Consider the following 27,588-nt stretch of genomic DNA (forward strand, 5'->3'; position numbering starts at 1 on the left):
AAACATTCGAACTGCAATTTGAGAATATAAAAAAATTGAATTCTTACATTTTAAATGGAAATTAAATTTCTATAATAACAAACAATTCAATTACTTTGATGAAATTCTACAATTTAAATTTCATTTTAAATTCCTTACTCAAACAATATATTTTACCATAAAGAATTTCAAATTCTCTAAAAAAAATTAATTATCCTACTAAAATTCTGGATCCAAACACACTATAATGGTATGAAAATAAACATTAATTAAATCCCAGGAACACATTAAAATAGTAGAAGCTCTGTAAGTCACCATTGCCATCATCTGCAAATAACTCGATACAGAATAAAAATAGAGGTCACCACACAGCATAGATAACTAAAATCTGTGAGCAGAAGAAAGACAACTCATTAAAACAATGGCAACAAATAAATTTGGAGGGCAATTGTACGTAGAATATTGTTTAGACAGTATGCAATATTCCAGTCAACAGTAACTGTTTATCCTATGTTATTTACAATTTGCTAAAATGGTCAGGTTTTGACCGATATGTAGCTCTCAACTAACAGAACAAGTCATCTTGACTGGTTGTATCTGCATCATCATCATCATTGTCATCATCATCATCATTAGAACTGTCACTATTTGCATTGAATGTCAGTATCAACTGTAGAAGGTCTCGATCTGTAGTTGAGTTTTCTCCATTGTTTTCTGTCCTAAGCCTTCGTCTTGGAAGTGATAACAGTTGCAACATCAGGTCTTCAGGAGATGCTATCCGGTACATCCAGCCCCTAGCCTTCGGTTTCTGTGGGACACAAAATTTTCCATCAATTTGCATCTTTACAACCACCACCAAAATTATCATCGTGTCATTGTCATTTATCATCATCATCAACTTTATTGTTCTCACCATCATAATCACTGATATAATCACCCATCATCTTCATCACAATCATCACTGTCACCCTCCTCGCTCTCCTTCTCATCTTCCTCTTCCTCCTCCTCTTCCTCTTCATCATCATAATAATCATATTCATAATCATAATCACAATCATAACCATTCACATTCTCATCATCATCATCTTCTTCGTCCTCTTCATCATCATCACTCTCAGACATCCCATCCGCAAATTCAACCTCAGACATGATAAGATAATCTTCGTCAAAACCACCACCACCAATTGAAAACCAATGAACACGATCACACACGTGAACCTTCTTCAAAGAAGTACCAGCAGAGAAATTAGTTCCTCTGCTGCTTAAACAGTACATGTAACAAATATTCTTTATCTGAATTTTCATTTAATAACAGACCAGTATCAGTGCTAAAATCACATAATCCTAGGACTTTCCTAGACAAGCATATGAAATTTTAGCTTTTATTAGAAGTTAATTTCGGATAACGAGCTTATTTCTCTACGTATGACTAATTTCCACCAAAAACCTAATTGATCATTACATCTATTCACGAGGCTCCAACCTAGAGTCTTGCTTAAAGAGACGACTCTAGTTCCACTTCGACCAATGACTTTTCTAAACAAGCATATCAAAATTATCTTTTATCACAAGCTCTTCAATCAATGTAAATATTTTCAAGAACATAAATCTTTAAATAATGTATACCATGTTCTTTCGTAAAAATCACTTCCGAATAAATTATTTAACATGTTTTGCTTTCACAACATACCCAATGGAGCAATGAACACCCCCCCAAAACTCCCTTATGGCAGCGTGTTCAAGCCTCTAACTTTGGCCAGTTTTACCCATTTTCCTGACAAGTTATACAACCTTATAATGATGTAGCAGCATATAAGCTTGCCATATCATCCAAATGTGAAATGATCCAACCAACTAATTCAATACTGGTTCACAAGTTTCAGGCATTACTGTTCACGCTGGTTCTCAACAACATTTACTAGTTCACATTGGAAAGTTATGTGTCATGTTGTTGCAGTTGTTTATTTAGTAACCCTAGGATGTTTATATCACTTATGTGATAAACTGCAAGCCAGATATGTGCGTATTTCCTAAATAGGATTTTTGACAGATCTCTGATTCATGGTGAGTTAAAAAAAATTTAAGTTTGTTTATCGAAGGAGACTCTTCAACAGCAATTAAGCCTGCGATATTGTTCTGCACTACAAATTCAGGAATGATTCCACAATTCTTTCAATTAAATCTCCCAGTTTGTGTTCAAACTCTAGAGTCTAACGTGGTCTACTTTCCATTCATGTAGTGTACTTCTGTGTTGTTATGGTTTTGGGCTTTTACTGGTCTTTGCATGAAAGCTAGAATGTCTTTTGGGTGTTGTTTTTGACCCAAAAATGAAAAACAAGGAAACTTGAAATGTTCCCATAACATAAATGAAACCTAAAATGACAGTGCGATTCTCCGTTTTAAACCTTCAGCACTGATGCCTCATTCGCCAAGTTCATTTCAGTTCTATAAATAGGAGTAGGATGCAAGCAAAGAGGCATTCTATCTTGTGTCACTTGATAATTGAGCTTTACTCTTTGAGAAAGCATGTGAAGGGGAAACCCTTGAAGGAGGATTATCTCTCATATTTTTTGTCCTTTTGGAAGCAATAAATATCGTCTTACCTTTGTTTCTTCTATTTTTTAATTTGAATTCGAAACAAATTGGTCCACTTACCATATGGATTCAATTGGATTAACTAAACCCCAAATCCAATTTTTGGGAGAAGTATTGGACAATTCCACAAGATTCTTGACAGAAGGGCAAAACGAGATATCTAGGGTAAATAGAAAAAGTTTAATCGATTGATGAAAACACAAGAAACAAAACCAGAAGCAAGTAGAGATCATGATGGAGTTTAGCATTAATACCAAAAAAGTAAGTAACTAACAATCACATTAAAGGGAATCAAATAGATTCAGAAGATGTTGCAGCTGTTCATGAAGAAAGAAGGAATGAGGTTTGAGTTTGAAAAAGGATCACACAAGCAGGGACTGTTTCGATATTCAGGGAGTAACCTGAGAATAATCCAAGCTCAGAACAGAGATTCCAATGTTAATAATGGTTTCCGTTGACAAGAGCAGAATAATTTTGTGCAGAGAATAATCAGAGAAGATAATTTTACTGAAATGATGATAAGCCAATTTCATTGGCCAATTGGCTGTAATAAATGCTCAAGATGGTTACAATTTCCAAATAACATAAAGCAATTTCTAACAAACTTTAGACACCTCAGCTTGGGAGTGCCCAATGCACGTGAACAGAATTTTCTAATCACCAAATCTTACGTAAAACTAGGAATAAAATTTAAAAAAAGGGCATAAACCAAGTATTATTAAGGGTCACAATTATACAGTGACGCAAGCAGTATTGACTTTGCAGCCATGCAACAAAGTCATGGAAAGACAGTGATTCAGTAGAAGCCTAAGGTTTGTGCCAATGGGAGAATTGAACACACCATTGTTGAGGTCAAGAAAGTGAAGGATGGGTGTCAAAAATAGAGACTCAAAAAACATTGAAGCTAAGAAGGTGGAAGAGGATGAAGATTTGCTGCAGAAAATGGAGGAACAGAAGGTGATTTCGTATGTATCAAAGAATCTCATTCTGCAGCAGGAAATGTCTTACATGGGGACTTGTTAGACATCATCTCTCAAGGGCAGTGTTGACACAGAATTCAGTATTATGGAGTATCTTAAGCTTCACTTGGAGTAATGTGGAATGCTCGGTAAAGTAGGCAAGTGTTTTGTTCTTCCTCGACGAGATAAGTTCCCCAAGTACTTGGGAGTTAACAAGAAATGTCATCTTTCTTATGTTTTCTAACATGGATTCCTAACAGGGTCTTGCATGATCCAACTTAAATTAATGCATAATCTAATTGGTTCAGAGCAGTCAAAGTATGCATTTTTTTTGTGAATCAAGCAATGCTAAAATCTGCTTCGCTGCATTTTAGAATCACATCTATTCTAAAAATCGAATTGTTATTCTTCATACAATTCTGAAAGCCATGATCAAAACAATAAAGTCTGATATAACTCAAAGGATCCATCATTAAATAGTGATGGGTGGATGGGAGTCTAAAATTTTCTAAGTTATGCCTAGGGTAACAGTACATCAGACATTTTGGCTCTCGAACCAACTGAGATTGACGAACAGCCAGGGGGCAGAAAAGCTTTGGATGATACCTTCACACTATGTACTTGGATTTATGATAATATATTATAGTACATTATATATATATATATATATATATATATATATATATATAATGTTTTAATAGAAACTTCCAATCAGAGATTTATGCACAAAACTAATGCTTCCTGCACATCAAAGGCATCGTCCACATATAATAATATCATCCTGACCTGAGTTCTGAGTTGCAATAATTTACTTCTTAAGACCAAATTTATACCTGTTGAATAATTTTGGGCAGAGTAGCTTTCTCAAGGGCCTTTGGAGTCCATATCTTGATGTCATGCTCAATACCACTGCTTGCAAGAACCATTGTATGAGGATGGGACTCAATGCAATTCACAACATGCTTATCTGCTTCCATGACACGAATAAGCTGACCACTCTTCTTTTTCCATACAAAAATACGACCACAGTCCGACCCACTCACCACATACTCACAGTTGGGTCCAAAAAAGTTGACACCCTTAACTGTGTCACAATTCCTGTGTCCCTTAAATACTTGTGGGGTGATTTTTTCATCGCCATCCATGTTGGATTGAGACCACACAGATCCATGACTAAATCCAAGTTCACCTGCATCACAGTTCATAGATTTAGGAAACCCAGGTTCATGGTCGGGTCCCAAACCCATATCTTGGGTAAAAAGGTAAATAAACTCGTCATTGTATGACACAAGCAGCTCTCTTTGTTCAGAAAAGGCCAAGCCTGTTATTCCAACCCGCTCATCACCAATCAAGTGAGGAGGACAAAAGAAGTCGGTTGGTTGACCAAAATCTGTAGATCCATCCCATTTATACTTGCGAATATCATAGAGTCTAGTATATTCATCAGTCCCAGCAACGGCAAAGAGATTTGGGTTCCTTGGATCAATTGCAATAGCATTAAGATGGATGACTGGCATATAGTTCCATCTATCCTGGATTGGCTGGCATGTAAAAAGTTCTGTTGCGACCCCAGTTCTCAGATCAAACTGTCAAAATACATAGTGCGATTACTAAAGAATAAACAATAAAAAATTAAAAGTGGGAAAGAATCAATAACTCACATGCTGTACTAATCCATCTTCACCACATGTATAAAATATATGAGGGCTACCGGGTTCAATAGCCAATTTATGAGCCCTTCCTTGATGCTTGGCCAGAAACTTAGTTTCCACTCCTCCATTTTCAAGAATTTTAGCATGTCTAACCTATAATTGAGAGGTCGCAAGGAAAACACCCCTATCTTAGTAAAACAATATGACAAGATTCCTGCATATTCATATCGTAATAAAACAGTAAAATTAATACCGTAGAAGCAGTTACCCATACCACCAGAAACCATATTACACTTTTGGCATCCCAAAGATAAAATATGTACCGTTTCTTATAAATTATGGCATTGTTAGTTAAAACAAAAAATTGGAATAGAGATGATCACCCCACGGATATAAAAGGAAAATATGCAAGGTATGTTGACACACACAGACCAAACCTTATCACAAACTGGAAGAATTGACAGAAAGCAGATACCTGTCCATCAGCAGCACAGGTGACAATGCTTCGATCCTCAGAGTGAGGCATGATCTTGGCCTGGAAAACATTGTTATTGTGACCGGAATGGAAAGAGAGCTTGATACGGCCAGTTTCCCAGTCCCAGAGAATAACCCTAAAATCATCAGAACCGGACACCAGAATGTCCCCATCAGTATTGAAGCTGACAGTGTTGACACAACCTCTGTGCTTCTGCAGTTTCCTGAGCACATCAAGTCGAAGGACAAGATCCTACAAAACACACAACAGCACATTAATTAATGACCAGGGTAGAGCTTTGAGCTTCTGGATAGAAGCACATTCAGATTCACACGCCTACAAAGAAGCCAAATTATTATCATCTAAAAAAGCAAGCAACCATCTTGATCGGATACCCAAAACAAAAACACCCTCTACAAAAAAGGGAACAAAGGGACCCACATTCTCATCCTCAATATAAAATATTCCATGGAAGCAAACAGATGGTAAAGCACTGACTAGAACGGATGAAAAATTGAAAACATAAAGAAAAAGGCAAAAAGAATGGAAATTGAGGGTTAAGAGAAGAGAGGGTTGTGGAACCTCGGAGGCGCCAAGTCGATGAGCGAAATTTCTGGGCGGTAGATGGCCGAGTTCTCGATGACAGAGATCAGGAATGGCCTTGTAGACGGCGGTTATAGGCCTCTTGTTCATCCTACCCAGTGGAATAAGAAAAAGAATTGGATTGAGCAAACAGAGATTGAAGAATGATGAGCTATGAAGGATGATTATGGATACCTTGAAGAGGAGGAACAAGATACAATATAAAGAAATAGATAGATAGGTTTGGTTGCAGAGGAATGGAACAAAACAAAAGCAGTGATGGGAGAACACACAGTTACATGTGTGCGAGAGAGAGTGGGCGTGTGCTATCATGGTGATGGCGATGAATGGATGGATGTTGATATAGATGATCGTCGAATGCTCACGTAAAATTACTCCACACTGTTATATGTTATGATGTTCATGATCATGATGATGGATGGATGGATGGATAGATGAATGGATGTTGATATAGATGATCGTGGAATGCTTCACGTGAGATTAATCCACGTGTACTACATTGAACTTGCCACATCAGTGCCACCCTCCTAATTAAACTTTCTTTTTACGATAAAATAAAATAATTAACCCTAATCTTTATCATATCATATATCATTGTGTGATTATTAAATAATCTTTAGAGACGTTTATTTCTGTTATTAAAGGATTCAACGTCTTGTTTATTTATATATAATAGGTTTAATAGCCAATTTAGTCCCACTTTGGTTGAAAAATCTCAATTTAGTCCCTCGTTATAAAAGTGTTTTACATTAGTCCTAACTTTTAAAATAGTGGGTCAGATTAGTCCCTTTCGTTAAATATAAGTTAACGAAATTAATGGATGATGATGTAACACAGCTTAAAGCTGATGTGTTAGATTGGTCCCTCGTTAGTTTAAGTTGTGTCACATCATCATCCATTAATTTTGTTAACTTATATTTAACAGAAAGGACCAATCTGACCCACTATTTTAAAAGTTAGGACTAATTCAAAACACTTTTATAACGAGGGACTAAATTGAGATTTTTCAACCAAAGTGAGGACTAAATTGGCTATTAAACCTATATAATATATATAATCATTAACTTTAATATGATCACTTTTGTTTTTCAATAATTCACATATTAAAATAGAAATCAATTTAAAATCTATTTTGGATGATAATCAAATTTGATAATAATTATTTTTACCGAAATCAAAGAGTTTCTAAAATACGGAATTCCTGAATTGACTTTTAGTGAAAGAACTCTTGATTTTGAAGAGAAACACAAGGAAAAATCCACATGACACTTAAGTCAATAAAATATTGTGAATATATACAATGTATAATAGTGAATGACAGTAATGGGTGTGTAATCCTTCTAGTGGATGGTGTGGTTATAGATTTATTGGAATCCATATATAAACAAATATAAATATATTAAACAAATAATTGTTTCATATATTATATTATAAGATATTATCTGTATCTTGAAAATATTTGACAACCACTTATGTTATTGTAATCCTTCTAGTGGATGGTCTGGTTATAGATTTATTGGAATCCATATATAAACAAATATAAATATATTAAACAAATAATTGTTTCATATATTATATTATAAGATATTATCTGTATCTTGAAAATATTTGACAACCACTTATGTTATTGTAATGCTATTATAAGATATTATTTCTAAATATATTGAAGGTATAATGAAATCTAATAATCAGTTATTATATCATAAGATACTATTTTAAATATTTTTGAGATATTTATAATATCAAAAACTATAAATTTGTGTTTGTTTTTTAAGATAGATTTGGAGCATTTGATTTAAGAGAAGAGGGAATATAAACTAAGTTGTTTAGATGAAGGAAAAAATGATAAAAACTAAAAGAAAATGAGAGAAAAATTTATAAAAGTTAGTTACTAATGCGATGAGTTTGATAAATTAAAAAAAATGAGAAATTACAATTTCATTTCTGGTCTTAAATTAATAATAATAATAAATTGTTATTATTATTATTATTATTATTATTATTATTGATATTAAGCTTTATATTAAGGTTTCTTTGTTTTAGTTTTTTGTTTTTAAACTTCTCAAGTGGAGGTGCAACGTAAGGTAAATTTGAGTACCATTAAGAGTATCAAGATGCATACATGCAAAAAAATCACAAAAAAACGAAAGTTACGATAGATTTTAAAATCATTAAGAAACCAATGATCGATTATTCATTATATAGAAGAATCAATTTCGTTGTCAACCACAAAACTACAAAAATTAAGTACATATCAGGTACAAAGTATATATACTTACTTTGAACGTTAAGAATTTGTCTAAACAACGTCAGTATAAAAAGCAATTATCATTCACTCATGCTAAATATAGGTACATTTTTAATTTGCATTCACATAATAAACCTTCTCCTGCAATTGGGTAATGTCAAATCACGCTCCTAGATAAATTTAGATTTTACTTTTTTATTGCCACTTTATATCGGTATTTTATTAAAGTTCTTTTTAAAATATTTTTTTACATCACAATATACTTTTTCAAACAAAAAAGTCAGAACATTTATTTTTATAGACTTAAAAAGATATATTTATTTTTAATATAATGTTAAGAATTTGTCTAAACCAAGTCAGGATAAAATTTTTTATCATCCACTCGTGCTAAATATACATAGATTTTTAGTAAGTTTCAACTAGTTAACAGTATAAAAATTAAATCTATATCATAAGTCAAACTTTTCATGAATCTCAAACGTATTAGTTAAGTGTTTTTTTTTCCTAAATATTATTTATTACGAGATCCTTTTATAAGCTAAAAAACATTTTACTATCTTCATTTATTTTGTTATTATAATTTTTAATTAAAGATAATTATAACATGCCTTTAATATAAAAAATTTATATTGACTCTTAATCATTAATTTTTTTATAAAAATGTTTTTTTTAAATTACTATTTAAAATATATGAAAGTAATTTTTAAGTAATTGACAGTATTAACGATTTTGCCCTGATATTGTTCCAACTTCAATTCTTAAAGAAAACATTATATATATATATATATATATATATATATATATATATATATATATATATATGTTTTGAATTTGGTTCAAGATAAGACCAACACGGTAAAAGTTCAATAGATGTAGGATAAGATAAAAAAAATGCACGAGAAAGAAAACAAAAACTAATAAATATTAATTATTTACAAATGATGATTAAGTAATCGCTGATAAAAAAAACAAATGGTTATTGAATAATTTCACACATTTATTTATCATCTCCTAATAAATTAATAATTTTTGTATTGTCATTTCTGTTGAAATTTTTATTTGTTTATTTTTACCCTGTGGCTGATTTAGAAGAGAGGCAACAACAAAAAAAACTTACGTGAGCTGATATCGGAGATTGAAAAGAGAAAAAGATAAAGAATGGATAAAAGAGTGAGTGTGTGAGGAAGAGGAAGTTAAGATCTGGGAAGATGATGAATGGCTTACAGAGTCCTCACCAAGGGCTGTCATGGAGATGGAAACAACGTGCTGTCCCAGTTACAACCATTAAAATGGAGACTACCACGCTAACCAAACAAGGACAACGATTTCTGACCAAGCTAACCACCTCCTCCGCCGCCACCGACAACCTCATCCGAAGATTCGTCCAAGGTTCTCCCAAATCTGTCGTTCTCACCACTCTCTCACACCTCCTCTCTCCCACCACCTCCTATCCACAACTCTCTACCCTCGCGCTCCCCGTAAGTACCATTCTTTCCGCCAATCTTTTTTTTTTCTTTCCAATTGGGCCGCTAACGGGCCTCGCTACAAAAATTGCAGCTCTACGGAAGAGCCAGCCAAGCCCCGTGGTTCATATGGAACTCCACCACCGTGGCCGAACTCGCCGCGCTCCTCCACAAACTCGGCCACCGGGCCCAATCCGAAGCCCTGATTTCCGAGGCCATTTGCAAGCTACAATCTCGCAAACGCGAACTCGTTGTCTTCTACGGCAAACTCGCGGAAGCGTACTCCAAACGAAAATCCGAAACCGGCTTCGACGTGGCTTACGGTTACCTCAACAACCTTCTGCGCACATCCGAATCGGTGCACGTGAAACGCAAGGCCTACGAGTACATGGTGAGTGGGCTGTGTTCCATGGACAGGCCCCGTGAGGCAGAGGATTTAGTTATTGGGCCTGCGGCTGGGCTTGGGCTTAAACCCTCGGGCTTTGAATTGAAGTCAATTGTGTACGGATACGGAAGGGTGGGGTTGTTTGAGGATATGCGGAGAGTGGTGGATGAAATGGAGAAGAGAGGGTTTGTGGTTGACACGGTATGTTGCAACATGGTTGTTTCGGCTTACGGGGTTCACGGGGAGCACGTGGAAATGGCGACGTGGCTTCGGAAAATGAGGGATTCAGGGGTTCCGTTTTCCGTCAGGACATACAACTCCGTTACGAATTGTTGCCCTAGGGTTTTGAGAATGGTGGGGGGATTGAGCGAATTGGCGTTGTCGATGGAAGAATTGAATGAGGGTTTGGACGGAGGGGAGGGAATGGTGGTGAGGGAGTTGTTGGGGTGTAGTGGGATTTTGGAGGAGGTGATGGTGTGGGAGGCGTTGGAGATGAAGCTGGATCTGCATGGTTTTCACTTGGGTGGGGCTTATTTGGTGGTTTTGGTTTGGTTGGAGGAGATGTGGAAAAGGTTGAATGGGTTGAATTGTGGGGTTCCGGCGGAAGTTACGGTGGTTTGTGGGTTGGGAAATCACAGCAGTGTTCGAGGGGAATCGAAGTTGAGAGTGCTGGTGCAGAAGATGATGGTGAAAATGGGAAGTCCGTTGAAGGTTGATAGGAAGAACAATGGGTGCTTTATTGCAAAAGGAAAAGCGGTTCAAAATTGGTTGTGTGAAATGAGGAAGGCACCTCTGAGTGGGTCTGCTTCTCTGTGAATGTTGGTAGTTTAGGGTTATGTGAAGTAAAATAGGAAACCCTAAATGGTGGTCATTTTATAGTTTTTGTTATTGAAGGAGGCTAACCTTTTTCATTCAAGAACAAACTGAGACAGATAATGCATGCACATTGAAAATTTTAGTGATATTTTAGGAAGACATGATAAAGAGGTAAATTTGTTTGGTGGGATAGGTAATGCATAGCATACCATAACATTCAGAGGATGAGAAACAGCTCTACATTGATCCATGGGATCTTGCCCCTGATTTTTTTTCTTCAAAAATTTGTTATATAACGTATTCAATATATAATATAATAAATTAATTTCAAGATTTGTTATTTATTTTTGTGCCTAGATGAAATTAGATGAAAAACTAAAATAAAAAATAATTTAAAGACTCAATTGTAAGCATTTTAGTGTGCTTCATCACCTATGAGACTCAATTGTATATATTTTGTTAAGAGATCCACTGAAAAGGAGATTTAAATGCGCAACCTCTCTACCTATGACACTCATTTGCATTGCATATACTTTGTTAAGAAATTCACTAAAAAGGAGATTTAAATGCGTAACCTAAAAAAAATTCTATTACATTTTTCGGTACTCAATTTAATAATTTTTCGGAGTTCATAACAACTACATCATTCAATTAATAATAAAAAAAACTTAAACAATCAAATTAATTAAAAAATATAAAAATTTAAATATCTAATATAAAAATTAATAAAAAAATATAAAATTTTACAAACACTAAAACTTACTCAAACATGAAAAAAATTTCCAAAACCTAATCAGCCTCTTAAGTACAATAGTGCCGCTTTTACATGTTAATATGTATTATAAGAATCCCATTCCAATAATAGAAAACCAATATCTTGTCCTCAAAATATTTATACTACGTAAATGTATTTTAGAAATAGCGTGGTTATATAAATATAAAAGTGAAAGTGCTCTTTTTATGAATATATTTTAAAAAAATTGAAATTAGCTATATTATTCTTATGTATTTAAACATTAATAGGTAATTCATGATGCTAATCATTTATAGTTTTTCTTTTCACAATGTCTTCGAAATATATTTTAATTTATAAAATTATTCTCACATTTTTTATAGTTTATGAATTTCTATACAATGTAATATATATATAAAATAAAATTTCAAAATTTTATTATTACACGACTAAGTGTTTGTGAGAACATCCTTATTATTGCACTCATCTTCCGTATACGTCTATATAAGCGAATTCAGCCACACAATTACATTGTAACAATGGAAAAAGAATTAGTTGAAGATATTGTGATTGTGGGGGCTGGAATTGCTGGCCTCACAACATCCTTAGGACTTCACAGGTATCTTTTCCACTTCCTTCACAACCAAACTATTTTTCTGTGTCTTTATTATTAGTTTGTTTCATTTATACTCACAGGTTGGGTATCCCAAGTTTGGTGTTGCAATCCTCGGACACTTTGAGGGTTACTGGCTTTGCTTTGTCCATATGGCAAAATGCTTGGAAGGCTTTGGATGCTGTCGGTGTTGGAGACATTCTCCGTCGCCAACAACTCCAGCTCAATGGGTATATTATACACCCACGTCTTCTATACTTTCTCTTCTTAGTATCATTCATTTTTCTCTAAACTGAACTGCTGGGATTGGATTACAGGATTGTCACCACTTCATTGGTTACAGGTCAACAAACAGCAGCCATGCCTTTCAGAGAAACAGGAAATCGGAAGTATACTCCATGAATTAGTGTGCCTAAATGTTTCAATTTGAGCTGACCTCTCTAGTTTTATTCTTTTGGGGGATAATTATTCAGTTTATATTCATTGTATAGGGCGTGGTTGTTAAATTTGATCCAAATTCTTTTTATAATTGGTGTTTTTGTGATGTTGTAGAGATATTGATTTCGTTGTGTTAAAAGGAAGTCATTGTTGGAAGCCCTTGTGAATGAGCTTCCAACAGGCACCATCAGATATTCGTCAAAAGTTGTTGGTATTGAGGAATCTGGCTTCTATAAGATACTCCATCTTGCTGATAAGACAACCATAAAAGCCAAGGTAAATATGATGTGAGACATGTCACGAGAAGAAATAAGCATGGATATTTCTTGTATGAGAAGCAAACAAGCGAAGTAACTGTTATGAATCCAAGTTAGTAAGCTCCAACTAATACTTGGATGTTTTCAACGGTAATAGGTGTTGATTGGGTGTGATGGAGTGAACTCCTTGGTGGCAAAGTGGCTAGGCTTCAAGGAGGCCTCTTTTACTGGGAGATATGCAGTCAGGGGTTTTGCAGAGTTCAAGACCAACCATGGGTTTCAGCCCAGGTTCATGCGGTTTTCCGGCAAAGGTATTCGAGCTGGTGTTGTTCCTTGTAATGAAAAGGCAGTCTACTGGTTTTTCACTTGGATACCCACCAGCCAAGGTGAATTTTCTTAAATACAAGTTCTTAACTGGAAACTTACATTGAAAAAAATATCATATCATTCATTCACTATACATGCCTGTAGACATTCAAAATGTGCTTACCGTTGTCATTTGCCTGCCTTGCAGAGAAAGAGCTAGAAGAGAACCCTGCCAAACTGAAACAATACGTGTTAGAAAAGCTTGAGAACATGCCAAGTGATGTTAGAGCTTTCATAGAAAAAACGGATGTAGATGGATTTTTATCATCTCCATTGCGATATAAACATCCCTGGGATCTGATGTTGGGGAACATTAGTAAGGGCAACGCTTGTGTTGGTGGAGATGCTTTCCACCCCATGACTCCGGACCTTGGACAGGGAGGGTGTTGTGCTTTAGAGGATGGGGTTGTTTTGGCCAGATGCTTAGCGGAGGCCTTTTCCGAAGAACCAGGAAGAGGTGTCAAAGAGAAAGCCGAAGAGGTGCATTATAAAAAGATTGAGGAAAGCTTGAAGAAATATGCAAAGGAGAGAAGATGGAGAAGCATTGATGTCAGTGCCACAGCTTATATGGTGGGTTCTATTCAGCAGGCTGAGTCCAAATTGGTTACTTTTTTGAGGGAAAACATCTTGGCCACATTCTTAGTTAGTCAATATTTCAAGAAGTCAAGTTATGATTGTGGAAAATTACATAGCTCCTAGCGACGCAATTATCTTGTAAAATGATTGGTAGCAGGGAACCTAATAGGTGAATAACTTTTTTATAAATACAAAAAGTTTATTTTCTTTAATCATATTATCCTTAAAAAGGGAAGTGGTTGGTAAGTATGTTAAAAGATTATATACAATCAAATAGCAGCACCTTTTAAACATGCTTCTAAGGGATGGATCCCTGCGAAGCAGAGCAAGGTGTACATGCAAACTATGGGGGCGTCAAGCTCCACTCATCCAAATCTTTTGGCAGAATGGTATTGTAACTCTTTGACCAAAAGCAGAACCACCTTCATCCATGCATTCATTTGTTCAGTTTATAGATTGACTCTCTGTATGTATATATCCACATAAACACTCAAATTAAATAAAGGAAATGAAACTAATGACATCATATCGTACCTGTATGAAAAGACATGGAAAAACTTCTCTACCCATCCAAATCTTCAAAACCAAGGCATCCACCATATGTACATCCTTCCAAGATTCTTGAGAGAGACTGCTTCAGCAATTAGTCTACGAGCTTGACCTTCTACAGCAAGTGGCAATGATGGCGCAGCTCCAACCCCAACAACTACTCCTTGTAACCTTGCCGCAATATTACTAATTGCTCTCTGATAAAATCCAGAGATAATTACAACAATTATATTTAATTGCTCTAGTGTCTTGCAACAATTATATGCTTAAACGGATACAAAACAACAAAGGCATATCAATTGGAACTTTTTCTATATTATTTTCATATAAATCCTCGATGAAAAGAATGATAAATTGCAGATGGTGATAAAATTTATTACATTAACAATATGAAAACAAAAACTGAATCCCAAACCTGTGCATGTGGATTTTGAACTTCTACACCACTGGACTTGTGAGATTTCGTCCATTCCACAAGAGGATCGTGGATGAAAGTTTCGAGCACGCTCATGAGAGTCTCCCTGTGCGACCTCAGTACTGAAAGTGTAATTTCACAAACCCTCAAAAAGATACCCTCATATCCAGTTATTCCTAAGCCATCGATCATGTTCTGTAGATTTTGTTGCAATCCGTTAGAACATTTATGCAAGCATTCATTAATATGAGAAACAAAATTAATTAGCAAAGCTAGGTGTTGATAGGTGCCACAAATCATAATCTTTACTTCTAAGTAGTGATGAATTTTTTTCCCCAAAATTATAAGTGTAGGACTTGTAAGTTTAATAGCCTTGGGAAGTAAGACTAATGCTAATTGTGGCCAATTTCTGTGTTCAGCAGAGGAAAAAGTAAAATAATAGGATTGATTTGCAAAATATTTTCCAATTATGTGGTTCTATTACCTGAGTTAGCCTAAAAGGAACAAGCTCAGGCTTGTCCAATTGCAAACCTTTGTCAAATAGGCAACTGAAATCAACGTGAACACAATCACCACTTGTAGAATCAAAAAGAATATTTTCACCATGCCGATCACCCAGTCCCACAATATGCCCAACCATGGACCAAACTGCAGTCGTGTGAGCATAAGCAACACGGGCCCTGAACCATGCAGCAGGCTCTGAAAATGTTGTCAGGAACCATTTGTGGAAAACGGGAGGAAACATTGGAAGGATTTTGTTCTTTAGCATCTCATCCCCTGGCATTTTACCTTGACATTGATCATAAATTTGTCTAATTTGAGGATTAGTTTTCTGCCTATCAAATTTTCCACAGGTAATATAGATGTCTTGAAGAATGTGCCGCAGTCCACGAGTGTGCGGCACCCACTCTACCATGCCACAGTCTTCTGTCAGAGGAATCACAGCAAATGTTCGAATATAAAGCTTCCTTCGACGACTCTCAGGATATTTGGACAGCAATCGATTGATCATTGCAGTAAACTCCATCATGCGAGCATCTTTCCGAAGGTCATCCTTTGGTTTGCAAAGAAATGGGCGCTCAAGACCATCACTGCCTAATAGAACAATCTGAAATGAAAGGGGTATTAATTAAAAAGATGGTGAACACAAGACAGTAGACAACAAAATAATGACATTCTCTATCGGTGGGTTCATTGGGAAAACAAGTTCGCTAGACCTATCCAGTATCTTAAGCAGATGACATTTAATGAAAATTGATAACTCTACTAAGTAAAAATGGTCCAGTGGAAGGAAAACAGTACTGCCATCTTTGCAATGAGTTTGAAAATAAATACAACGCCAAATTCCTGTTAGGAATATTGATCAAATATCAATAATTGAAAAGCAACCCCTTAAAGAACTTCCATGCAGTTCTTATCCCCAGCCACTTTCTCCTAATTAGAGACCAACTAATGCTTGTAGCAGGCCACATGCTCACAATACTCTGCCCAATTGGCCGCTCCAACCATTAAGTTAATTGATGCTATAGGAAAAATGTAATACAATAAGCAGAATAAGCAGTATGATAGGTACCCAGATTTTATTTACACTGTAAAGAACTCTAAGACAGGTTCTTGGATGATCTTCCTATGAAAACTAGACAGCTTGGTCAGTATCTAGTGACTGGTACACACAAATCCCAGGTCTTTTGAGAGGATCTGTTAGAGATTCAGGTAAGAAATCTAACTCACTCACACTCTTACGCTCACAGAAACAAACACCACACAGTATGGAATGAATAATGGGTGTGTATTCACAAGAAAGAAACAAGAATCCATAATAAGAGGTCCTTATATAGGCCTCTTTCCCAAACCCACTTAACTGACTAGCAGTTAAGTCCTCTGTTTTCCCTTTCTTCTCTCATAGACCCTCCATTCTCTAACATGATCTGTCTCTCCCTTCCTTTTACTTACAATTTTCCCCAAAAAACTACTTAAAACAACCCCTGTATAGACTATATATAATAGTCTGTTTACAACAACCCACCTCACAGACAGGTATAACTGTCTGTTACCCTTATTCCTTCTAATATATACTTCCCCTGAACCTATGCCTGCTCAACTGAAATTATGTGGAAACCCCAAAACCAGCGAAACACCACCCTTGCATTTAAAATAAGTGAACTGCATACTCCAGAATCAGAAAAAAATATTAAGGTAGAAAATCATTAGCTTACTTTCTTAGGCTGCTGAAGAGAAGAAAGAATTTCTGCCTCATCAGCAATGCCAGATATAGTAGGAAGATCTGTAGCCGAAAAGATATTAGACATAAGTGAACCACCCAGATTCCCATCACATGTAGGAAGATTAACAGTAAGAGATTGTTGAATTGGCATTACAATTCCCAGGGGCATCATCCTCTTCAGAGAACTGAATTCAGTTGAGAGATTAATTGTCCTTGATCTTGACTGACCAGCATGGAAGCATAACTTGATCAGGTGATCAATCAGTGTAGCAAATTGAACAAATAAACTGTTCTCCTTACTTCCTAGGCTGAAACCTTTACGAGCAGCTTGTATAATTTCAGCTGCTGCTTCCCGCCTTGAAGGAACAGTGGATTTTGAAACAGCAGCCATTATCCATAAGCCTTGTTGTGGATACTGGCGCAGAACAGAGGTAATGATAAGTTTAACCAGTCGAACAGTCTCGACATTCTGGTGACAAATCCTTGAAACCAATTGAGGTAGCACTGTCAACCAGTGGTATGTTGGTAATTCCATCAAACAGCCTCTTATAATACTCATTACCTGCCAAAGTGAAAGAAAAGAAAGCAAATAGTATAAAAACTACAAATGCAGATTAAGAGTTTTGACGTCTTGATCACAAAGAAAACAGTAGAGGGAAGAAATTTCTCTACTCACCTTCAAATGTACATTCACTAAATCCTTGTTTGATGAACCACTTCTTTGATACATGCTTCCAAAGTCAAACCACAGGGTTAATAACCTTGGAAGTGCCTGAAATAAATTTTTGTGTCCTCTGTGAAGTCCTTTTGCATAGAATAATAGTACATCAGGAAGATAGGTCCACCATCGCTTCTCACCATTCAGGTTTGATGAGCCAACAACAGTTGCTGAAGGAATCTTTCTAGGACCAAGTTCAGAATTCTCCTCCTGCCGTTTCCTGGCATCACCAAGCACCTCATCACAATACTTAGCAATATAAAAGTACCCTTTCTCCCATTTAGGTTGCAGTTCCCTCACCCTGGTATAAAGACTTATTACATCTTCCTTCTGTTTCTGCCCAGTGTAATGGATCCACCTTGAGTACAGAAGAAGGGTCTTTGCAATGTTTCTATTTTCATTCATGGTCTGACTTTCACAAAGAACAGGCTGTGTATTTAGTGGTAAGAGAGACAAGCTAGTAATAGATGATATTGCAGCAGAACCTAAAACCTCAACAGGCATGTCCAAGAGAGATTGTTGCAGCACTGCAATGGCACCATCAGACCGCCGTGTGCTCCAAAGAAGTTTTGCTTTTTCCATGTGGACATTAGGGGCCCCAGAGGCCTGAGCTTCCAAAATTGCTCTATTGGCTGTTTCATAATGACCAGCCAGGCGACACAGTTTTGAATATTGAAGCCAGCAATTCCCAACTTGAGCACCAAGGCCACTTGCACCAAATACCAGTCTTCTGAAAGCCAGGAGGGGCTCCCTCGCCCAGAGTGATGACTGTGTAAACCTGAGTCGATTGTCCCAGTTGTCCAGTAATTTAGAGAAAGCTTGATCATCTAAGTGAAAAGACTTCTCTAAGAAAGAGTTATTATCCAGAAGAGAATGAAAGTCCTCCAATTCCCTTAGAAAGTGCAGTTTAACAACAAATGGGTAGGCTCGCATGTAAGAATCCATTCCTGCAGCAGCAAGGGGAGCAATTAGTGACTGCTTGGATAAAGCAATTTTTTCTGCTACAGAGAAACGGTCCCTTTTCATCATTGCCTGGAGAATCACTGCAACATTCAAGTCAAATGAAGTATTACTTTCAGAGCCACTACAAACTAAACCGTCTTCTTTAGCTCCACCAAGGTACTCATCCATCAAATCCCACCGGCCAAGCCTCCAGGCTGCCTGCACACCTTGCATGCACCATGATTTCTTGTACTGAGGAAACCTAGAAATTAAACCATCAACATGAGTGACCATGGCCTGAAGGTGGCACATATTTAGTAAACAGTTAAGGACGTCAGAATGCCTCTGAAATGAGGTAGGCTCCATCTGCAAAGCTTGTTCACAAGAAGTTAAAACATCAGCCCAATTCCCAGCCTTTTTGTTCATTAACAGCTGATCTTGCAACCTCAAAGATTTACTCAAACAAGACAAGCCGGATAGTCCATCTGGCTCATCCAAACAGCTATAAATTTCCATTAGATGTGAAACATCTTGGTCCTCAAAGATGCCACTCCTCTCAGAAGCAGGGTTAAAAGAACCTGACTTTTCCCTCACATATGACTCAAAGTACATCAAGGACCTTGCGTAAGCCTGACACCTAAAGGAGGCTCTAGCAAGAGTCACCTTTGGAATCACAGACAGAAGCTCTGTGACATATTTACACTGTAAATGGGGTTGGACCTGATCTGTAAATGAACTTGACTTTTGGACCTTTGACTTTTGTTGCTTAGAAACTGATGACTGAGAAATAGAAAGAGCAAGCTCCTGTTCAACATCATCCACCCATTGTCCTAGGTTATCAAGAAGAGTAAATACTGCCTGAATACAAACTTCACTTTGACCACCACTGAATCCATGAACTGAAGCACCACTATTCTCTGATGCAGCTGCATCAAGAACAGACAGGATTTCTTCTGCTATGCCTTGTCGTGCCTCCTGAGTACCATGACAAACAGCATTGAGAACCAGGTATGGAAGTAAATATATGGTTGTTTGCATATCATGACGCACAATACCACGACAAGCATTAAAGATGCTTGCACGAGATCCAGTAGCATGTGCAGTTAGTTTTCTTATCCAAAAGAATATCCACCTTCTAAAGGACATTGATGTGCGGTAAATAGGACCGGCAGATGTTGAATCAGCAGCTACTTTAGGAAGCTGAAACCTAGATGTTAAGCATGGGGCTATTATCTCTTTCACATAATTCGAGAACCGATCCCATAATTTATGGCCCCTATTATTCATCCCTTTACTACCATTAGTACTCTTAGTCTTAGATACAACAGCATTGCAACTACCCTCATCCTTTTGTGCTTGTGATGTAGTAGTTGGAGCATTTTCGTCCAGTGATGCTTCACAACCAGCAAATTTTAGCAACTCCTGTATAGCCAATGCAGCAGAGTCTTGAATAACAGTATCAGGTGCAGATCTAAATGCTCGAGCTAGATGTTTGTGGATCAGTTCAAATATGAGGTCATCATCAGAGCATTGAATTTTAAAACGCTGGCATGAAAAACCTCTTACTTTTGCAGGGTCAACAGCACCAAGGGATCCAAGACAATCAGCACAGACTAACTTCAACCGCTGTCCAACTGCAGTCCTTGATTCTTCTGCACATCCTCTTAATAATGATGTTATCAAAGAACTCAAAACATCCAAGTCTGAACCAGCTTCAGCAGTTATCAAATCAGTAACATCCTTCCATCTTGAGTCCAGAAGCTTGCGAAGCTCACACACTACCATATACCTCACATTTAAGTTCTCGTGATTTAAACCATCAACAACAACTTGCAATTGGTTCTTCAAAGTCATAGTTCCACGAGCATCCTCAATTGCTTTGTTCACTTCTGCCAATGCAGGAAGGCTGGGCAATGGGGGAAACTCACATATATGTTGCTTTAGGATAACCTTGTTATCAAGAACAAGTTCTTCTAAAATGGTTACCACCTTGTCCAAATGTATCGAGGGATTTTCTTTGTCTCTCTCCAGGAACGGAAGGAGGGAAGCAAAAACTTGAGAAATAATATGCTTAATGCTAGATGGAGATACTTTAGACAATTGCTTTATAAAAAAGTGCAAGACAGACAGACCCTCCTTTTGCAGTGGTTCTTTAGCTATAGCATGCATGAGAAGAACCATCAATTTTGGCACATAAGTACTAAGATGAGGACCCATCATTCTAATCAGCAACTCAATACGGTTCAGTGATTGCCTCTGCAGCATAAAATCATCAGCATGGAGCAATTTTCTGTCTATGCTGTTAAGAAGACCTACAAAATGATTCCTCAAAAACAGAGGGAGATCTTCTGCACCAGTGAGAACTTTGGCAATGTCTTTAATCATATCAGGCACTTTTGCTAACCTGTCAACAAACAGAAGAATAATGAATCAAGGACAAGCAAAACTTCCGTTCAATTGCCATTTTTTTTCATTATAACTCTGGACTAAAGTAGGAGTCCTTCTTTTCTTTATGATGGAAGGTTATACAAGTACCCCAAATAAATCTGAGATTTAAAAAAGTTGCTAATCAAGAAAAGAATTTCAAAATGTGAAACAAACCAATTTCTGTCAATCAAGAACAAATACAAACAAGTAAGGGGCTTTTTGTTTAAAGGTATGATTTTGTAATTCCAGGAATCATTCTCTGGAATATTATACCAAGAAAGATATTCCCCACAAACATGCTTGGCTGGTATTTAATATATTTAAGAAAAAAAATTAAATTTTATTTAATTTAAAAATTGAAAAACAAAAATTAAAAAAAAAAAGTAAAAGAATGCAGTGGGAATAGGTAGTTATTGTAGACAATAACACCATTGCCGTGGGAATAAAAACAATTTAAAAAGAGAAGGCCTAATTTTCCTGAGAATAAAGATACCTAAGAACATATTTTTATAACCGCCTAGCAAGGGTGGGGATATTTAATCCATCATCACATTACCAGAGATGACGTCGAACAAACAACCCTAACATACATAATCCTTGATATAGCTAAACCTGAGATGACAGTAAACATAGTTTCCCTCAAAAACGCAAATTTCAAAGATTAATATCCAGGTATGAAAGTTTTCCACTCAGGAACCGAATTAAAATCAAGTTTCAGAAATATAAACAAATACCTTCTAGCTATCTCATCTGAATTGCCACCATCTGTAAAGCATATAAGTTCATCTAGAAGAGCAGGCAAAGCAGCCGCAAATATTTCCTGCTTGTCAGAGCCAGTCTGTACATGGTAAAACTGCACAGCTGTAATTAATTGTTGGTCATCAGTTTGATGAAGCGCAAAAGCAAGAACTTTTGGTAGCCAATTAACTATCAAAGGCACCAAGTCAGTGTTCAAACACTTGGCTAACTCATATAAGGTGCCAACTGCTTGACTATTATGGTGAGACACGACAAGCTTTGGGAGAACAAAAGGAATCATTTTCTTGACAAGTTCTTTTGTTTCAACACCAAAAACAGCTTCTGCAAACTCCCTCACTAAGACTGGGCGGCTGGCAAGTCTCTCTGAGAGATAATCATACAGTTCAGTACAAATACAGACATCTTTTGAAAGAATTAACTCAAGGCCTCCTTTAAGATGGAAATAGCAAGATCTGTGTATTAACCTGGATGCATTCATTCTCACAGTCATGTGTGTGCTATCTAGTTGATCAACAAGCAGTATAAGAGAACATATGAAAAGTTTGCTATCCATATTGACAGCAACCATTATTTCTGCTGTACATTCCATTAATGTCTCCAATATATGTGGACTACCAGCTATGGTCATGGAATGTTTAAGTGTATCTAGAAATTTTTCTTCCTTGCTTTTATCAGCATCTCCAGAAAAAATTGAACTCAAAATAAGATTATCCACAAAGAATCTAATCTGACTGCAAAATGCTTCTCTCAATTCCTTACTCCTGCAAGTAAGAAGATACTCCACACATTTTATCCACTTAAATCTTGTTTTTAGCAGAATATCAGAGGCTCCATGTGCAAGGATCTGATGAATAATTCTCACACAGGAAAGTTGGACTTCTTCTGATGACTCGTCAAATAGAAGTTCAAAAAACAAAGATTGAAGTTGAATGAAAATATTGTCAAAACTAAAATCTGGATCTGCTCCATGTGTACCAGATTGGAGAACGATTGGAGCATGCTTCTTATCCAGATTGCAAATAAAACTGCCATTGCATTTTGAACAGAAGAAGCCTTGCAGTAAACAATCTACTGTTGAACATGTTCTTCCACTTTTCACATTTACAAATAATTTGCATTCGTTGATATTCGAACCAGATATAGATCTTTTGCATCCATAAAGACATGATAGAAGACCAAGAGATGTGGGAAGAAATTTCTTAACCTTCTCATTATCTCTTTTTACATACCTGCGTGTTGGATAGAAAAAGCAAACCACCTGGTTACCAGAGGATTTGTTTCTCCAAAATTTTAAGACACACAAATCCAACTAATTCGAAAAAATTAACAAGCAGATACATGATGGGGAAAATAAAAAAACTTGCTTAAGAACAATGGTCAACTATAATAAATTTGGAATGCAGAAAACTGTTGAAAACTCTTGAATTTGATCTGGGTCAAAGTCAACCCCAAAAAGCTAGCTCATTAGGTGAGGATTGTCCAAGCCTTTTTTAAAATTTACTTTCACCATATATCTATAGTTAAACTGGGATCTAAAAATACCCCCACCCCCTACCATTACCCAGGATTGGATATCTAAAACATGATAAAACACAACTAGGAAGACTTTTGGTCGACAGTTACGATGTCAACATGAATTTGGGTCAAGATGTCAAGCGTCACACACTGAGTAAAATGAGCTACTTGACATGGGCATTCTGCCTTGACCTCTTCCACCTAATATTTATATTTGACATGAGATCTCAACAAGAAGAAACAAATATTGAAAAGGTGAAATATAAAGGAACAGCTCACTATAGAGAATGCAGTCTTACCATTTGAATATTGAATGTTGTGATAATTATAGAAACATCTTAAATATGTTGCATTCAAAAACATAATCGATCCTAGGAAATAGAACCAAGAGTTCAAAGAAAACAGAAAATGTTGAAGTAAAATATAGTCTTTCTATCAGCTCCTGCAATTCAGATTTTAAATCTAATATGAGTAAAATCACAGACCTGTATTCAAACTAACTGAATGACAAATGCAGCCAACATGTTTCTTGAAATTATGTACAAGAAAATATCCACACAGCTAACTTACTCCATCCTTTCAAAAACAGGAGATGAAACATCGAGAACAGACCACAAAACCATTACTGGCATAGAAATGACGGCTTCAGTTCTGACTTCTTCAGCTTGATCATGGAGACCCAGATCTAAAACTTCAAGAACAACTTTTTCGCTCAAGCTTGGGCCTAGCTTTGATACTACTTGAAGAGAAAGGCATTTTGTTTTGCATGGAGAACGATTATCAATAGCAACAGGCATGTGAGTCCAGGGAATTTTAAGCACAAGTATGAGGTCTACATGGTAATTCTCATCGTCTAAAGGGTTGTGTTCTTTGAGAGATCCATCTGATTGAGAGCAATTCCAAAGTGATACAAATCAGAAGCATGAACTAGCAGACACCACAACTTTAAAATATAAGTAGATTTAAAATTTAAGGATACGGTAATTTAATCAGCTGGGAAGAAGTATAACATTTTATTGCTAAGGAAAGAGAAAAATTTAAACACAGCATCGATATAGGCAAGGTAAAGCTTACTTTGCACAAGCAATACACTGTGAATTCCTTCCAGGTACGTGGAAATATCTACAGTAATTGAGTTTCCTTGTTTTGCCTACAACATACCAAGTTAATTTATTGATAGATAGATAGAGACAGATACATAGATAGATAACAGGAATTTGAAAAACTACCTACCAACCTTATCAGCTATCCATGGAAGCCAAGCAAGCATCTGCTGAAAGATTCTGAGAGACAAATCAATTTCTGGATAAACAGAGAAGGTAATGCACAAAATGCTAAGTGCAGATAAAGCAATTTCTGGCCTCAAAGAACCCAGTCTGACAGCAGGAGCATTTAATGAATCAACAAATGAAAGAATAGATTTATTCATATGGCTAGCATAACCTTCTACTGTTTGGCAAGTGACTACAAAACTACTTTTACATTCCACATCAAGACTGCCGTCTGCAACCACAACTTCTTCATTCAATTTTTGTCTCTTGATGCTTAAATTATCCATATCCTGAATGGACCTCTTGTGGCCAAGCCTTGTGCCTTCAACTGACTCATATTCTGATGCTAACACAGTTAAATCCTCATTGTTTCCTAGGATTCCCCGAACAAGATGTGGGCCAAGAGTAGACAGAGCTACCTCGAAGCACTCTATCAGAGGCAAACATGGTTCCGAATGATAAAGTGCAGATATGAGATATTCTGGTTTCCAGATATGAGGGGGACAAACTTGAGCGATCCTAGCATAGGCACTGCATAATGCAACCTGAAAGGAGTACTATCAGAACCTCTTCAACCTCAACCATTCACTATCTCAAATTCCTCATATTTCAGAATGAGAAGTGAATCAATGAATAGCTTCCCAGTTAACTAAATTAGTCTAAAATAAACTAAGTATCAATATTAACCTTAAGTTGCTGGCTTTTCGTTCTCCCCATCGATTGAAGGAATACACTAACTAAATCAGCGGCTGTTAATTTGACAATATCTTCTGGACAGCCAGAGTAGAGTGCATTAAGGCAAATACCCATTGACAAATCATAAGCCATGTTTCTGCAGGAATATAATCCTAATGTTTGTCATTAAGCAATCTCATATGCTGAAATAAGTTTTAAATAAGGTCATCTATATTTATGCAATGCAGCAAAATGTAAGAATCTAATGGAATATAGTTTGCGACTAAAGCCCAAGTACGTTATTATTTTAAAGTAAAAACCAAACCTGAAAACAGGAAGCCCCTCCTTGTCGACACTCAAGATAGTGGTTATTGACAGGATTAAATTCTGATAAGGAATGAGATCATAGTTTGTCACCGTTCCAATGGTGTGTACAAAGTCAAAGCATGCCTTCCATAACGTCACAAATCGTCAGATAATTTGTTATCGGCCAGAAAATAGTTTAAGTAAAATCAAGTGAAAACTCAAACTCAAATTCTAAATTTCGTCAACCATTACACACCATATGCAGGTCAGCATCCCCATAGCACAAAAGAGAGCACGCAGCAGAAATAAAGGACGCATGGATCAATCCTTCAACATAGAGCGTTCCTTCAGTAAGGCATTTACTGAGAAGTTTCAAAATCCACGTTGCAAACAGTTGCCATCGGCTGCGACCAGTGAGGTCAATCAGTAAACCACAATCATCAGCAGGCTTGTTGGAGGACGGAAGGTCTTCAACTCCAGAAAAGAACTCACAAAAACACTTGAGCATCACCCTGGAGGATCCATTAACATTGAGCGAAGCCACGTATAAAATATCTGCGCAGGCAAAAAAACAAACATATGATAGTGAATTCACCATACAAAAAAAAAATAGAATACATATAACCATCGATCAATCATACACACTAAACGGCAGCTTAGTTTCGAACTATTAGAACAAAGACGCCGCGTTCATAACTGTAATTTATGCGTAGTTTAATACCTTGAATGAGCGACATGGAATCGACGAAAAACTGGCGGTAAGCATCTCTGGCTCCCGAGCGAAGCAGTGCGAGAAGAGAATCGAGAGCTTCGAAGAAGACGCCGTGGCGAGATCTAAAATTAGGGAGAGGAGTGAGAGGAGAAGAGAACGAAGAAAAAGAAAAAGAAAAGTAGAACGAGTAGTTGAGAGAGAGAGAGAGACCGAAAGAGAGGTTCGGCAAAGAAAGGGAGAATCCGCGCGAGGACGGGGGAAACGGCGGAGGGCTTGCCGTGGTAGAAGACTCCGGGGAAGTTTCTGGCGGTGTGAGAGATAAGCTTCACCACAGCAATCACTTCTCTCTGGTTGTCTGCATTGGTAATGAGAGTAAGATAAGAAAGACTAACATTACATTCATTGTTAAGACGAAGAAGATTATGAGGATGAAGAAGAAAAAGAAGATTGAAATCATAGGTACCGGAGGAGGTGGAAGAAGGAAGAACGCAGACGTGGAGAAGATTGGGAAGAACGGTACGGAACCTGACCTCCAAAGCGTCGTCGTCTGAGGGGTTGTTGGGTATGGGAGAGGAAGAGGAGGCTGCTATGCGTTCACGGAGTTCGTGAATGAGACTCGACAGGTTTGCTTTTGCCATCTACTATTCAGTGCCTTTCTTTCTTCATTTCTTTTCTGCCCTGTTCTTTCTTTCTTCCCTCCCAAACCTATAACCATTCTTCTTTCAATTTCCGGCCTCAATCAATTCAAATAAACAAATAATATTTCAAAAGAAAAATAAATAAATAAAACGCACTCAAGGACCCCTTAGGCCCAACGTATCTTGCACTTCTTTAAACTTCTCCGTTTTCTTCTCTCAGACAGAATTTGGAGATAAATTTGTTTTCGTTTATTTGATTGGATTTTGAACGTGTGAATT

At 36.7% G+C, this 27,588-nt stretch overlaps 3 protein-coding genes and 1 pseudogene across 10 annotated transcripts; 2 read left to right on the forward strand and 2 right to left on the reverse strand.

Moving 5' to 3' along the window:
• Positions 1–368: 368 nt before the first annotated feature.
• LOC124847655 (Transducin/WD40 repeat-like superfamily protein) lies at positions 369–6,594 on the reverse strand. Of its 5 annotated transcripts, XM_088096607.1 has the most exons (6): positions 6,243–6,594; positions 5,661–5,912; positions 5,195–5,338; positions 4,367–5,119; positions 893–1,200; positions 673–787 (listed from the first exon to the last, which is right to left on the reverse strand). In XM_088096607.1, exons 1-5 carry the CDS (start codon positions 6,573–6,575, stop codon positions 913–915), a joined length of 1,770 nt encoding a protein of 589 aa, XP_087952733.1. In that variant the 5' UTR covers positions 6,576–6,594; the 3' UTR covers positions 673–787; positions 893–912. The 5 variants fall into 5 exon arrangements, with proteins under 5 accessions (XP_087952735.1, XP_087952733.1, XP_087952734.1 ...); XM_088096609.1 differs by lacking the exon at positions 893–1,200 and having other exon boundaries at positions 369–787; positions 6,243–6,583; XM_088096608.1 differs by having other exon boundaries at positions 673–1,197.
• A 2,902-nt stretch (positions 6,595–9,496) lies between these two features.
• On the forward strand, positions 9,497–11,506 carry LOC148194835 (pentatricopeptide (PPR) repeat-containing protein). Its single transcript, XM_088095642.1, has 2 exons — positions 9,497–9,989; positions 10,069–11,506. The coding sequence occupies exons 1-2, from the start codon at positions 9,720–9,722 to the stop codon at positions 11,173–11,175; spliced, it is 1,377 nt and encodes a 458-aa protein (XP_087951768.1). The 5' UTR covers positions 9,497–9,719; the 3' UTR covers positions 11,176–11,506.
• Positions 11,507–12,372: 866 nt separating this feature from the next.
• On the forward strand, positions 12,373–14,370 carry LOC124825511 (monooxygenase 2-like; annotated as a pseudogene). Its single transcript, XR_015781416.1, has 6 exons — positions 12,373–12,527; positions 12,605–12,751; positions 12,839–12,910; positions 13,076–13,235; positions 13,374–13,602; positions 13,731–14,370. The product of XR_015781416.1 is annotated as a monooxygenase 2-like (transcript).
• Positions 14,371–14,441: 71 nt separating this feature from the next.
• ATR (Ataxia telangiectasia-mutated and RAD3-like protein) lies at positions 14,442–27,398 on the reverse strand. Of its 3 annotated transcripts, none has more exons than XM_088095846.1 (16): positions 27,135–27,398; positions 26,882–27,026; positions 26,681–26,793; positions 26,216–26,514; positions 25,979–26,103; positions 25,666–25,810; positions 24,945–25,523; positions 24,782–24,857; positions 24,278–24,590; positions 22,168–23,421; positions 18,023–21,410; positions 17,339–17,908; positions 15,607–16,230; positions 15,123–15,317; positions 14,693–14,904; positions 14,442–14,580 (listed from the first exon to the last, which is right to left on the reverse strand). In XM_088095846.1, the coding sequence occupies exons 1-15, from the start codon at positions 27,307–27,309 to the stop codon at positions 14,737–14,739; spliced, it is 8,169 nt and encodes a 2,722-aa protein (XP_087951972.1). In that variant the 5' UTR covers positions 27,310–27,398; the 3' UTR covers positions 14,442–14,580; positions 14,693–14,736. The 3 variants fall into 3 exon arrangements, with proteins under 3 accessions (XP_087951972.1, XP_087951974.1, XP_087951973.1); XM_088095848.1 differs by having other exon boundaries at positions 14,490–14,622; positions 14,725–14,904; XM_088095847.1 differs by having other exon boundaries at positions 14,495–14,622.
• Positions 27,399–27,588: the final 190 nt, after the last annotated feature.

This window comes from Vigna umbellata, chromosome 8 (genome assembly GCF_029865625.1).
Source record: "Vigna umbellata cultivar VRB3 chromosome 8, Vumbellata_1.0, whole genome shotgun sequence".
Classification (NCBI taxonomy): Eukaryota; Viridiplantae; Streptophyta; class Magnoliopsida; order Fabales; family Fabaceae; genus Vigna; species Vigna umbellata.

Excerpts from the sequence above, each read along its gene's own strand:
- LOC148194835 (XM_088095642.1), top strand. The coding sequence starts at position 9,720 with ATGATGAATGGCTTACAGAGTCCTCACCAAGGGCTGTCATGGAGATGG. Across the intron at positions 9,990-10,068 it reads TCTCTACCCTCGCGCTCCCC|CTCTACGGAAGAGCCAGCCA; the intron begins GTAAGTACCATT and ends CAAAAATTGCAG.
- LOC124847655 (XM_088096607.1), bottom strand. The coding sequence starts at position 6,575 with ATGATAGCACACGCCCACTCTCTCTCGCACACATGTAACTGTGTGTTC. Across the intron at positions 5,339-5,660 it reads CCTGTGCTGCTGATGGACAG|GTTAGACATGCTAAAATTCT; the intron begins GTATCTGCTTTC and ends TCTCAATTATAG. Across the intron at positions 1,201-4,366 it reads TGCCCAAAATTATTCAACAG|AAGGTTCACGTGTGTGATCG; the intron begins GTATAAATTTGG and ends ACTTCTTTGAAG.
- ATR (XM_088095846.1), bottom strand. The coding sequence starts at position 27,309 with ATGGCAAAAGCAAACCTGTCGAGTCTCATTCACGAACTCCGTGAACGC. Across the intron at positions 25,811-25,978 it reads GAGGGGCTTCCTGTTTTCAG|AAACATGGCTTATGATTTGT; the intron begins GTTTGGTTTTTA and ends ATATTCCTGCAG. Across the intron at positions 15,318-15,606 it reads TTCCTTTTAGGCTAACTCAG|AACATGATCGATGGCTTAGG; the intron begins GTAATAGAACCA and ends CAAAATCTACAG.